This window comes from Ursus arctos, unplaced genomic scaffold, assembly GCF_023065955.2.
Source record: "Ursus arctos isolate Adak ecotype North America unplaced genomic scaffold, UrsArc2.0 scaffold_34, whole genome shotgun sequence".
Classification (NCBI taxonomy): domain Eukaryota; kingdom Metazoa; phylum Chordata; class Mammalia; order Carnivora; family Ursidae; genus Ursus; species Ursus arctos.
This window is the reverse complement of record NW_026623030.1, coordinates 17,152,374-17,166,598: the sequence shown is the minus strand read 5'-3', so window position 1 is coordinate 17,166,598 and position 14,225 is coordinate 17,152,374. Positions and strand designations below refer to the sequence as shown.

Genomic DNA, 14,225 nt, shown 5'->3' with positions numbered 1-14,225 from the left:
TGCACCTCCCACAGGCACCCGCAGTGTCCATTCCTGATGCTGATGAGCCTGCCAACCCATTAGAGAGGGGCATGGGTGTCCTGGGCTTTGCTCTGGGCCTCTAGGCTCGCCCCGTGTTGTACTGCTCCTGGTTTGGGGGTCATTGCCAATCTGCTACAGTGGTCACTCTGCAGTGGCTTTTTTTTTTTTTTTTTTTTTTTTTATGAGAGTGCAAACCAGTGTTGGGGGGTAGGGGAGGAGCAGAGGGAGAGAAACTTAAGCAGACTCCCGCTGAGCACGGAGCGCAGCTCAGGGCTCTGATCTCATGACCTGAGCTGAAACCCAGAGTCAGATGCTCAACTGACCTAGCCACCCAGGCGCCCCAACATTCTTTTTCTTAAGGATGCTCCTTTGAGTCACTGCAACTGATATTTTCTCAGTAGCTAAACAAGTATGGGTTGGTCTGAGTAAAGTACGTTCATATGAAGCTTTTACTGCATTTGTGTTGGAGTGAATGACTAGGCCCAGAGAAGTGTGGAACCCAAGGCCAGCAGGGAAGTGCTAATTGTATGGTAATTGCAGGTAATTAATGTTATCAGGAATATGTCTCCATAGGGACGGTGCTGTAGTGGCTCTGCCCAGCACGGATTGAGCCTGCACTCCCATTTCTTAGCCAGCATGCCCAGTGCTACCTGGAGAGTGCCTGTGTCTGTCGGGTGTGGCCGTTCCTGCTGGCATTCCCCGGGAGCAGAGCAGGAGGATTTGTGCTCTTGTCACATACACGAGGTGGTTCGGAAAGGAGCGCTCGTTCAGTGTTTCTGTTTCCTGTCCCATCCCTCGTACCACCTCCCCCCCCGCCCCCCCGCCCCCGGCCACTGGTGTGTTTGGTGTTCGGTTGGATCGCAGATACTATCCCCACAGAAGCAAACCCATGAAGGGTTCTAGGTTTTCTGAGAGGCTTTCTGATTTAAGTCCGAGTTGTGTTGGGCTCGTCTGCAAGGCAGACTGATTTCCCACTCGAGTGCCTTCTACAGGGGTGCCATGCTCCAAGGTCTGGGTGTCACCTCCGGAAGTTTGTTTTTTGTGCTGGACCCAGACTGAGCCCCTTGGGACTCTCGCTGGCCAAACTCCAAGGACCCTGATGTTATAAACTCGGACTTCCAGCCTCTTGCTTCTCACGAGGCGTGGAACTTCTAGGTGGATTCAGACCCACGTAGTCAGATATCCTTTCCCTCTGTGAAAAATCGACATCAGGAGGTTGGAGCAAAGGGAGTGGAGTAGGTAATCTGCTGTGTAGTTTTGGGGCTGTGATGTTTACATGTTGGTCTTCCCCACGAGTCCCATCTTCCACCTGGACCACTGGCCAGGCCTGTTCCCCACTCCTTCTCTCCTGGATGGTGGTGGGGACAGGCCAGTACATTTCAGAGGCATTTTCAGAACACCTTCCTTCTGCTGAAGTCGTCTTTTGGATGAAAATTTATTAGGTTATTGTGGTGACTAGGCTAATAAAATAGATCGATTTTCACTATTTCATAAGAAGAATTCGATTGTATTTTCTGATCTATGAGTGATGCAGCTACGACTTTCTGAGCTTATTGGCCATGATTAGACTGGGTTATTCCCACATTCTCTCAGCTGTGCCTTTACTTGGCTTACTTCCATTACGTATTGCCCACCCGCCCCACCTGCCTTACTTGGCAGCCCAGACGACAGTGCACACTGGGCCATTGTCTTTGGTGGACAGAACATTCCGTGATGTTCACATGCTAGGTGCTCTTTCTCTAGCAGTCTTTGGGTTGGGTGAACTCCCTTCACATCTTGTTTTCCGAATTAGGCGTGAATGTTGCAAAGCCTCACAGCTGACATTGGTTGTTGTTGAAGATGTAACTTCATTCAGCTGTTTGCACCTTGACTTGTTAAAAAGATATTTGTATAGTGTTTACCTGGCTGCAGATGCGATAATAAAAACTAGCATCGATTGAACTCTTGCTCACCCAGCGCTGTGTTTAGGGCTTTACTGGTATCATCTCCTGTAACCCTCCCAGCATCCTGTGGGGGAAGTATTACGATAATTCCATTTTATAGATGAAAGTTGAGACAGAGTGTTTAGGTAGCCCGCCTTAGGTCACAGCTGCAGTAGGGATTCACACCTGGTGGCCAGTAAGTCACTGGAGAAGCACACCAGCTCCGCAGAGGGTGAGCCATTTCTCTCTCTCTTTTTTTAAAGATTTTATTTATTTATATGAAAGAGAGACATGGTGAGCCATTTCTTGTAGAGAGGATGATTGACCCCCCCCCCCTTTTTCTCAGGGGCAAGTGTGTTTGTCCTCCTTCCTTTTGCCTCCACCCACTCCATGTACATCTTTCCAAATACTCATTAGGTCTGTGGTTCTTATCCCTTTCCCTCCATGTATAGGGGGAAAATCAGTGTTGCTCATTTCCCTTCTTAAGAACAACACGCAGAAGTATTTTGTGACTTTGTACATGATTATTATTTACTCGCAGATCATGCGTGTTGCTGTGTTAGAAGGGCTACACTTGAATTCTGTAAGGCTGTCCTGTCTGCTGTGCTGATAGTATGCATGGTCATGAATGAACGACCTCGTCAGGCTTGATCTCATCTAGTTGTTCCGAAGGAAACTGTGGAGCCCCTACTGTATGCCCGAACTATTGTGAGGTGCCGGGGTGGAATTCAGGAGTCTCTGGGGAGGATGTCCCATACAGTGTGGTGCTTGCTGGCCGAGGTTTGTACAGAGGTTTGCTCTGGTTGCTCGGGAGATGGTGTGACTCTGAAAACCATCATGGGATGGGGAGTGTTGAGCTGACTCTCAGGGGTGTTGTGTAGGAGTATGCCGGGCAGAAAAGAGGGGACCAGGCAGAGGGGACGGCATGTAAAGGCTTGAGGGTGTAGTAAGGCAGGTGACTTTGGGTGAGAGACTTAGCCAAAAGCTCTCACACAGTGTGTGTGTGAATGAAGAAGGGGTAAGACCAGAAAAAAGACACTTGGCCTTTTTTCTGTGGAGTGTGGCAAGCCATAAAAATATTGAATAAGAAAGGGATGATCTGATTTGTGCGTTAGGAAGATCGCTCTGAGGGAGGTGAGAATAGGATGATGGGTGGAGTTGAGAGGTGGTTTAATGGCAAAATTGCCTGTGATCTGGTGAATATGATGTTTGGGGGAAGGAAGATAAGTCACAATGACGTTCTGTTCTGACTGGGGAAGATGGACAGTTGTAATGCCCCCGAGACACAGGAGAGGAAGCAGCCGTGGGAGGTGAGACACGAAGTAAGGTCACTTGGGTCATTGAGAGTGGATGGTGTCGATGGGCATACGTTGCCATTCAGAAGGTTGGGGGAGCTGGCATTGATGATGGAGGCTCACTGGGACACGCAGAAAACCGACTGGACTGCGGTGGTCACCAGCAGAAAGGAGCCCAAGGAGGCAGATGAGGAGAGTAGAGACCTGTGTGGTGGTGGCTAGGGGAGGAGAGATTTAAGGCTAGGAGAGTCAGCAACAGTGTCAGACTGCGGAGAGAAGTCAAGAAGAATGAAAGGGACATTATTATGAGTCTTCGTTAGCTCATTCTTGATAGTCAAGTAGCTATAAGAGGTTATAAAACAAAATGAAAGTCCAGGTTTGTGAATGAACACGTCCTATAAAGAGGGTGGCACTGAGGCCAGTGGCCTCTCAGAGTCTTGTGCATGAGTGCACTTCAGTTCTCCCTCTCTCCATGGGAGTAGCAGGAATTAGTTGAACTAGATGATCCAAAGAGCCTACCTTCTGATCCCAAGAGCCTACCACTCTGTGGCTTCTGAATTTGAGGGAAGAGGAGGAAAGTTCTAGTTTTCGGGATGCTGGAGAGATGCTCCCACAGGTAGACTGCACATGGCTGGGCTGCATTTCTGAGAGGCGCATGCGCTTAGGCCAGACAGTCTGGGTCTTCTAAACACAGTCCCCTCCCCCCAACATCTGATATGGGTGTTGTGCTTGGTCCATGAATGAACCGAATGTCCCCAATAAGACAGTTCTGATTGGGTGGCTGTGGGGCAGATATTCTTATAGTACAGCGATTCTTACTTCAAGTGGGAGTTGGATAGATTTACCCATTCAATTCTTGCCACAGATTCTATGGAAGTGAAACCCATCATGACCAGAAAGTTGCGGAGGCGACCAAATGATCCTGTCCCCATCCCAGACAAGAGGAGAAAACCCGCTCCTGATATCCATTTGCATCAAGCCTTAATTGCTTTTTTTCTTAAGACTATTGAATCCTTTGCTTATTCGTTTGCTAGACTATACATGGCCATTGTCCTATAGAAATTATATGTGATTGGCAGGCATGTGTATTTATCCCTGGGCTAGGGAATAGCCAGTTTTTAAAAAAAGATTTATTTATTTGAGAGAGAGCAAGCTCAAGCACAAGCAGGAGGGGCAGAGGGTGAGGGAGAGAGAATCCCAATCAGGCTCCATGCTAAGCACAGAGCCCAGTGTGGGGCTCTTTCCCATGACTCCGATATCAGACCTGAGCCCAAACCAAGAGTTGGCTGTTTAACCGACTGAGCCACCCAGGCGCCCTGGGAATGGCCATTTTATTGAGTCCTCAACTGCTGCTGCTTCTAGTGAGAGGAATTTGTAGAGAGCAGTTATTTGGAAAGGAACTTTGTGCCGGAAGTTCAACCTGGTTTTAACATTTGGAGATTCAAGGGTGACCTCAGATTTCACGTGCCTTAATTTTTCTACTTGTAAAATGAGGCCAGTAATATGTGCCTTTTGTACCTCTATTATCTGTATCCTGAAAACAGTGGAACGCAAGTTGTTAAATGAGATTTCAGTCACATAAAAAAGCCCTTTAATCATAAAAGTGGGAGGGGGTGAGGGCGCACACAGCAAAATTCTGTTTCTGTCCTCTTGAGAAGAGGATAAATAGCCATTTATACAATATGACTCAATTGTCTGCCATCATGAAAGGGTTTAACTTCAGGTTCCTTTGTCTTTGCAACTGGGGGTTTAAGTTATGTGGGAAGAATAAGCCCACATCTGTGTGTGTGTGTGTGTGTGTGTGTGTGTGTGCGCGCGCGCACGATCGCACAGGGCTTCAGATCTTTGGAACAGAAAAGCACTTCATAAATTGAGGAGGAAGTTCTTGTACTGTGTCCTGTGCTCTCATTCTTGGAGTAACTGAATGACTTAGAGATGTTTGAAAGAAATTTGTGAGTTCTTTTACGTACCTGGGCACCATGACATTTAATAGGATCAGCAACTTCAAGAGGGGAATGTTTGTAGAAACAGCATCCGACAGAGTCCCACTATAAATCCTAAAATGCTGCTACCGTTTTGTTGATTTCTGCTTGCTTGGAAACCATGCTTCTCAGACACGTTCCTTTAACTCTCGACACCTCAGCTAAACTATTTGTTAACAGATGAACAGATCATGGAGGATCTGAGAACGTTAAATAAGGTACAGTTTGATTTTTTTGCTTTATTTGAAAGCTTAGGCTTGTGTTGTTCACATTACATGTTCAGTCGTTTTTGATACCTTTGTCACTTTACGTTGTATCTAAAATGATCTGCTCTAAGATTTCTTGTTGTTCTTCCTACAGCTTAAGTCACCGAAGAGACCAGGTGAGCGCACAGTGTTGCTGGCATTTGTGCAATCTTTTTTATCATGTTTTGGGAAAAGCATGCTTATACCTGACGGGATTGTTGCAATTTTCAAAAATAAAATGTCCATCATTTGCCTAAGAGTAGTCATCATGAAAACTGAAGGGAGCTTTAAGTGCCCGCTCCCCTGATTTTTTTTTTTTTTTTTTTAACCCTGTTACGTTTAAAGTTATGTTTTCCTTGATTTCTTGTAAAAGAGACATTTGATGCTAGGCTGGTAAAGGTTTCCTTCTGTGTAGGCATCAGGCATAAGATTTAGGTCCTCTTCCATTTCTGGAAATGAAACTGGAAGGATTTTTCAGTATTTGTAGAGTTAAGTGCTGGGCACTGCTGTTCCAGTGGTGCTTCATGGCCTGGCTCTGGTGAGGGACTCCCAGTCCCAGCTTACATAAGAGGCCAGCCCAGTGTTCGCGGCGGTTCCTTCCAGAGTGGCACTTGAGAGTCCGTGCTAGGCTGCAGAATAGAATTCTGGACAGGCAAGGCATTGTTACGTTTTAAGCACCATGATTACTCACATGTCTGTCCACTCACCAAGCCTGGTGGAAGGAAACAAGATTCTTTTTTCTCTAAACAATTTCCTTCTGAGAGTCACCGTGGTCCACAGAGACGTGCCGTGTTTCTGAAGGCATGATGGGGAGGGGGTTATGGAAGTGTGTGAATTTAGATCCTTTGAACCCACTGTAGTTATTAGCACTGTCTTGGCTTGACTCTGTGCATACATGATAGCCTGCTCTACCTAGTGATAAATAGTTCTAGAAATGACTTCGGATTTAAAATTCTAAAGAGATTTTCCTAATTCCTGCCCTTCTAGGCTTCCGATGGTCACTTGGGCAAATGACTTAGCCTGCCTGCATCCCTGGTTTCTCCTCTGTTCAGTGAGGTTAATCTTTGCCTTGCCTACCTCACAGGGTTGCTTTGAGCAAGTTAGGTGTAATATACAAGAATTTTGTTGAATTCTCGTTTTTACACCCCTAAGGACTGAATGATCATGATTATTGCTGCTCGTTAATAGCATTTCAGTTAAAGCATGTTGTTGGATCCATGTGCTTGTTACACGCTTAGTCACTGAAATATTTTTGGTTCCTCCAGCGTCCCCGTCCTCTCCTGAACACTTGCCTGCCACACCCGCAGAGTCTCCAGCCCAGAGGTTTGAAGCTCGGATAGAAGACGGGAAATTGTACTATGATAAAAGATGGTATGTTATGGAAAATCACAGATTATTCATTAAGAGTCTTCAAAGAACCCCTTGGAAAGAAGGCTGGGGCTCTATCTCATTGTTCCCGAGTATGGCTCCTGCTTAGCTTACATAGTACTGAAGCGGAATAACATTTCAGAGTGCGTCAGGCCTGGGACGCCTGGCTGGCTCAGTCACTGGAGCATGCAGCTGTTGATCTCGGGGTCAAGAGTTCGAGCTCCATGTTGGGCATAGAGCTTGCTTTTTAAAAAATAAAAATAAAAAAGTGTGTCAGGAGTCATTTGATCAATACTACTCATTTGATCTCTGAAGGCAGTGTTTCCTGAAAACGTGTTCTGATGGGAGCCCTCCTTCTCTCTCTCTCAGCTGCTGGCATCCTACTAGAATTTGTAGGCTTCTATCTTTGGTGATTCCCCTGTAGACTGAGGCCAGGGCTTATGTCCCTCTCTACCTTCTCTTAACTCTTCCCTTGTGCACTAAAATTTAATAGGTGTTCTGTGGAAAAAAGCATTTTGTAGTCAGATGAGTCTGGGGGATGACCATGTTAGTTAAATTAAATGGTTTTCTTCACTGTAGGTGCTCTTTGGGTTCTCTGATAGGCTCATGTGTGCTGTGAATTTCTGAGATGTTATCAAGTATTATTTATTTGACCCAGTGTACCCTTTTTTCATTCATCATCCTACTATATGAGGGTTCCAGGAAACATACGTGGGGGAATTGAATCCTAAAACATTATCAGTTTATGTTAAAGACAGTTTTTTCTTTAATTGGTATTTGTATAATTTTATTTTTTAGATGCATGTGAGTATATAGGTATGTTACATTAGCTTTTTTAATGTGCCAGAAAATGTTTGAGAATAAAGACAGTTTAAAATCTTCAGACCACCAGCATTTCCATCAGAAAGGAAATTGTAAAGCAGTGTGAGAAGACTTATAAACTCATTCACTTATTCGTTCAACAGACATTTACTATCGGCACTGTAGCCCCAGATTCTGCTAGGCGTTAAGCCACCCTGGGTCCTACCTCCTTGTGACAGCTCCTTTAATTCTGACATATTCTTTTATTCATTGTCCATATGCAGGCATACTCAGTTTAAGTCATGGTGGACACATTTGCATTCTGGATTTCCACTTGTTTGTATGGAGAATGTTTATCTGAGGTTATTTAATGCTGTGTAATTATCATTTATGATGGCTCTCATTTTTAATGATCTTTTGAGTTTGAATGTATTAACCCAAAGTTCCAAAGTTAGAGTAATGGTTATTTTGAATTGTTTGAGCTTTGTTAAAGAAGAAAAATCCCAAGATTAATTGATTACCTTAAAATATTATCCTTCTGAAGTTGGCAGAAATGCTTAGAAATCTAGTCATTCCTGAAATAAATCCATTCCACCAAAATATTAGGTTACAGTGAGTTAATAAGCGGGTGGTGAAGGCCGCCTCTGTGAGCCTGATCTTAGTGACTTCTGCCCCTCTCATCTGACTATTTGGCTTTCTTCAAAAAGGCCAGTTAGTGTATCTTAACATTGCTTATCAGAACATATTGCCACTAGGTGGCAGGCCCTAACAGCTCAACACACTGAGGGGGCAAAATAAGATGAAAAATGTTTCTAATAATGAAAGCCAAATAACCTTTAAAGATCAAGCCCGCACATAAGAGCCGTCTTCAAAAACGATGAGATTTATCACTAACATTTTTACGGATCTATGAATCTTAAAGCTATGTGATATTTTAAATGGTGTTCATTTTGTAATTGCGTTGCTTCAGATCTTCTTTCTAAGGCTTAGTTTTTAGACTTTGAGACTTGTCTTTAGGGTGAAAATGCAGTAAGATAAAATTCTTGTTTTCCTAAAGAAGGGATCCACGATTCCTGGTGTTTCATAATGTAAATAGGGTGGTCACGTTTGCTGTGCTAGACCTGAGCATTTTGAGTGAATTTCGCTGTCTTTCTCACAGGGCTGCAGAAATTTTGAAAGGAAGGTCTCTGGGAGGATTTTCCTTTTTCGGTGAATTTTAAGTTGCGTATTATTAAATATGGAGACTGTTGTTTTCATCTGTATTCTGTATTTTTCCTTTTAGCTTTGGCAGTCAGTTGATGACACATTTGTGGGAAGGTGGGTCTCTCCTTTCCCTGCCACATTTGGAAAGTGTTCATGGGGTTCCTGGCCCACGCCCTGACCAGTGCATAGCTGGCCTCATCTCTCACCAGTCTCAACTTGATGTTTAGCCTTTGTGTCCTGTCAGTTAGGAGGCTTTCATTCTTCTCTTTTGCCAGTCACAGCCTGTGGCTGGGAGGGCGAGTGAACCGCTCTATGCTCTTTCCAGTGGTGTGGAGTATTTGGGTACAACGGTAGTTCTGGCAAACGTGTTTCATTGAGTTTTAAATGACTTCAGCAAAATGAGTGTGATTCAGGCTTCCCATCTTGGCATGAACACTTACCAAGCTACATTTTATTTTGAAAGATAAGCATTTTCGCTTTGCCTTGGTCTAGTAGTGCTTTTAAGGCATTTTATGCCCTGCTGTTAGGTTTTCCTCACATTTTGATTTGGACTAATGACCCTTCTTAGAAAGTACCACAAAAGTAGCTGGTATTTTAAAATAACTACTGATGGTGCCGGTGATCTCTCCCCACTTTAAATCTCGGGCTGCTAATGTGACTGAGAAAGACTGTTAAGATGGTGAATATTTACAACTGGTATTGGGACTCCTTGAGGTTCCAGAGCTGTAACATGGTATTCAGGTTTTTTGGGAAATGAAACGTTAATATCAGGATTCCCAGTAGGATACAAAATTAAATTAATTCTACCCCTCCTTTTTGACCCACCTTTCGAAGAAATTGCTTTCTTCCATAATAGTACTGTTGATTCTAGTTCATTGGGTTTAATAGTAGAAGCAAAGCTCTAAGAGCTCATTTGTTGGGATTCCCAGGTCAGGATTTCCATTAGTAATAAAGTAATAAAGTCAGTTTGACTTTTGGGGCTTGTTCTCTGAGGCTATTAAACTATTTTTTTTTATCTGAGTTGCAGCTTATAAAATGAGTTAATTGGCAAAAAAGTGATAAACTACATTTTTAGCTCTATTGTTGCTGCTTTTTAACAGTTTTTATGTCTATATTTATTTTGAATTCTCTCCTCCTCTTTTATTAGTCTTTAGAAATTAAAAAGTAAATTTGTATGTTAAGGTTGTCCTATACTTTTTAGTTTCATCTTGAAAATATGAACACTAATTTCTGAGGATTTTTTTTTCCCCAGAGAATTCAGATGGTTGAATAGATTTGATATCCAGGGATAACAGTTCCTCAAGACTGTGTTGTGGTGTGTGAGACTCTGGTTCAGGAGGGTCTGAGAATCCGTTGGCTTGGAAGTGGGTTATTTTGGGAAACACGCTGGCCAGCTCTGCTGTGGAGCAGATGGTGACCAATGGTGGACATTCAAGCCACCACCATTTGGTGACCCCAAAGCAGGCAGATTTGGGAGGTGGCCAGATGCTCAAGTCCCAGACCACCTCTTGGCCGGGGGGGTGGGGGTGGGTGGGTGGGTAACAGACCAGATCTCATTGTTTACTTCCGGTATTCATTTTAAAGCCAGTCAGAGGTGTTGGGGTTTGGATTCTGCACACATTTGAAGGAAAATGCGGCACATCTCATGAGAATTGTTTGACTAGTCTCCCAGAGTTAGCTGTTGTCTTTGAAGACATTAAGTCGTTAATTTTAGCATCAAGTTTTGTTTTTACCCATCTTTGTTATTTAGGTATTTTCCAGACCAGGATTTACTTAATTTTTAATGACTAATACCTGCTTATTTCAGAAAGAAGAAGAAAAAAGAAAGCATGTGATAAAAAGAATACCATTCTTAATTTACATTTCATATTTCTATAAAGTTGTAATACACTTTTTATTATACATCTTAACTATGTAACTTTAACCAATTTTTTCTGTGTGCGTATGATACACATAACATGCATATGTGTTTTTATAAGAAAGGAACGTGATGGACATAGATTTCCCCCCTCCACTTAGCAGTATATTGAGCATGTTTCCACACTAGTAACATACTCCTTCACCACACTGTGACCTTTCTTTATTAAAGTATTTAGGAAATAGTATCAGAATGACTTGAGGCCAGGTACATGCTTTGTGTCTTTATTTCTTTAATAACTCACGATCCCCATAGAATAACTTCAAATGTTCTCCCGCTCTGTAATTTTACTCTAACCATCACTTCAGATGTTACTATTCACATAGGAAAGTTGGCTTAGATGTGGGAGGGAAACTGGAATTTTTGAGTCACGCTGTGAACTAATTCAGCCTTTCCTCATGTACTGTATACTTCAGACCTTGTGATATTACATATTTAGCATAATGAAGGTCCCCTGACCCAGTTTACCAACTGATCTCTGGCCAAAAGCAACTTTAAAGCTGAGTCTAAACCAATCTCGCTGTTCTAATTGCATTTATGATTCGATTTCTTTTAACAGTGTTTTCAGGAAGTAAATTGAGTTGGAAACCTGAGTTTTCAGCTCCTAAGTAGCAGGTTAAAGAGTGCTTAGAACCTGGATTGGAAAAAGCTCATTGTGGGAGTAAAGTACATCTCTTTACTGTGATATCCTGGCAGTAGATTATTTCATTATACCAGCAAAATAGTCTGCCTTTTCCCCCCACAGAAGTAATGATAAAATGCAGTACTTTGCTGGGAGATGCATTTTGGTAGAATTTACATGAGTTAGTGGGTCTGTTTAGCCTGATCTTTGCAGCCAGAATGAACCAGAGGTTATGTTCCTGACTGACAGGGCTGGCCCCAGTCAGGGCTGCCAGCAGCAGCCTGGTGCATGTTTCCAGCTCTTATAATCCAGCAGCTGTTCCTTCATCCTGTGGCAGCTGCTGTTGTCTCATTTGGGCTTTGGCCCTGACTTCCTCACTTTCATCCTCGGCCTTATCCCTGAACTTGTAGAAGTTGAAGGTGGTCCTATGCTACAGGGTGAGAGGATGGCTACTGGGGCTGAAATGGAGTATCTCTGTGGTCTACTCCATGCAAGGCAACTCTCCTGATGGACCAGGCCACATCAGATCCCCTGTGGTGCACACCCTGACACTCAGAATGTGTGATTACTCAGTATTCTTCACGGCTGCTGTATTTGAAGCTGTGTGATCTCAGAGACCTTGTTCCTGTTCACTGTCCACCTCCAACCTCCAGCATCCTCAGTGCTACACAGGAAGTGATTAATGAGTATTTGCTGAATGAGTGACCAAAGAAAGAGTTGAATTTGGCCTGCCTTCTTGTGGATGACTTAAATTGGACATATTGAAAATAAAATAACAGATTGTTGAGTGTTTTGGGATGGGTGGAAAGTGGGAATAGGTTATATTTTTTGACTGAATTGGGGTATATAGTCCAAATAAAAAGTAAATATGAAGTTAGCTTCCCAGCCTTTCCCTTGCCTCCTTTTTCCCTCTGCAGAAGGATCAAGGAGTATAAGTTTTAGATTAGGAGAAGATTAGGAGGCCATCTGATGTAATACAAGGATGGAGGCCTTCAAATTAAACCTGAAATCCAGACTCTTCCTCAAATGTAAATTAAGACTTTTAATTATATTTTTTGTTGTGGTGTTTTCTTTCTTCCCTTTTTTCCTTTCTTTTTTAAAATTGGTGCCTTTAACAATACTGTGTTATTGACTTAAAATTTGTTAAGAACATAGCCCTTATGCAAAGTGTTCTTTCTACAAAAGAAAAAATAACAGCAACAAATAATTCTGATGAAGAGGGCAGGAGGAGACTTTGGGAATAGATGGATATGTTCATGGTGGTGATGATTTCACGGGTATGTGTACCTATCCCCAGACTCATCGAGTTATAAACAGTAAATATGTATGGCTTTTTTTTTTTTTTTAATGTTAGTCTTATCTCAATAAAGTGGTTAAAAACATACTACATAAACTTGTGTCTTGTTTCTGGCAGGTACCACAAGAGTCAGGCCATCTATCTGGAGTCAAAGGACAACCAGAAACTGAGCTGTGTGATCAGCTCTGTCGGAGCCAATGAGGTAGGGGCCGAACTCCCTCCCCCCTCAGGAGAGCAAAGTGTGACAAACCTGCAGTACAGGTGTTACCAAGAACGGACAGTGGAATCGTGTGTCATGTGTGGGTTAGGATCTCAGTCAGCACTTCCCGACAGAAATTGCATGGAGACAAAATATCCCCGGAAATCCCTTACTTTGCTTGACTAACAACAGGATATGGATTTGTATATTCCTGATGGTATTGGTGAACTCCACATACAGTCATTGAGTTGGGAACCACTGAGGGAGACTACAGGAAAGAACAGAAGGCAAGTCTGTGTGATACCTGTGTGTTCAGATCCTGCTTTGTAAGGTAACCGTGCACCGACCACGGAACTTGCTTGTGGAGCATACTCCATCTTCCTTATTTCTCTAGAGCTTTCGTGTGTACTAAAAGATTTGTTTTGCGCCGTGAAGATTTAATGAAGCACCTGGCCCAGGGTCTGGCGCACAGTAAGTGCTCAGTAAATGGATGCTGGCCAGGTCTGAGCTACACACTGCTCCTTGCCTGTTCTCTTTACAATCTGACACGTCTTGTTGTGCCTCTTCAACAGTGAGCTGCCAGGCTCTGGCCCTCAGATATTGGTTTCCTTGAGTCTCTCCTGTAGGATAGTGACTGGTTCTAAAGTCAGCTCAGAGGGTTATGCTCCAGGATAGGATGACTGGCGAGTGAGTTCTACGATGGGCCCTTCTTCATTAGGGGGATGTCGGCAATGTGTAACTTGTATTGTTAGTAGTTTTAAAAAGTGTAAAACTTTAATAGCTAGATTGGCTTGATCTTTTATCAGTCCACAAATGTCTGCCAAGAAATTGATTTTTATGTGTCTACCCTCTGTAACTTATTCGTGCCAGTGCACAGTAAATCTAATGAAACTGGATTATGAAATAACTTAAGCCTCTTCCATTCTCCTAGCTTCCTGAATTGAAAATGCCCTCAAATGTGACTAGTTTGCAAAATGATTGTTTACTCCGAAGTTAGGGAGAGCCTTCCGGATATGAATGTCCTTTCTCTCTGGGCTTGGGGTCTGTGAGTCAGCCCAGCCAAGCCAGAACCAGAACAGGGGATCTGATGGAGAGACATGCTGTTTGTCAGCAAGAGGTGTTATGACTTCACAGCAGAGCCTTTGTGCCTGGCCACATGGCCTCCTAGGATTCAAACCTAACTTCACAACCAGTGCCTCATCCTCCTTGGTGACACTTCAAGATTTTTCAGGAAAAATAGAAATGCAAGATATATTTTTTTCTCTTTTGAAGATTGTCATCTTTTGACATAATAGAGTGTCAAGGAGGTCTGACAAGAAAATGGTGACACTGAGACATGTCACCTGGAGGGG

The 14,225-nt window shown here is 43.3% G+C and overlaps 1 protein-coding gene across 4 annotated transcripts in view; it reads left to right on the top strand.

The window, feature by feature from the left end:
- The window catches only part of SUDS3 (SDS3 homolog, SIN3A corepressor complex component), a 337,068-nt gene that overhangs the window by 14,369 nt on the left and 308,474 nt on the right, over positions 1–14,225 (top strand). For all 4 annotated transcript variants that reach the window (XR_006411240.3, XM_048221637.2, XM_044389895.3 and 1 more), the window contains exons 7-11: positions 4,104–4,199; positions 5,377–5,438; positions 5,581–5,602; positions 6,731–6,836; positions 12,792–12,876. Coding sequence is in view for 3 of the 4 variants with exons in the window: in XM_048221637.2 (XP_048077594.1) it covers positions 4,104–4,199; positions 5,377–5,438; positions 5,581–5,602; positions 6,731–6,836; positions 12,792–12,876 (371 nt within the window). In the remaining variant the exon portion in view is untranslated. The remainder of the gene's footprint in view (positions 1–4,103; positions 4,200–5,376; positions 5,439–5,580; positions 5,603–6,730; positions 6,837–12,791; positions 12,877–14,225) is intronic.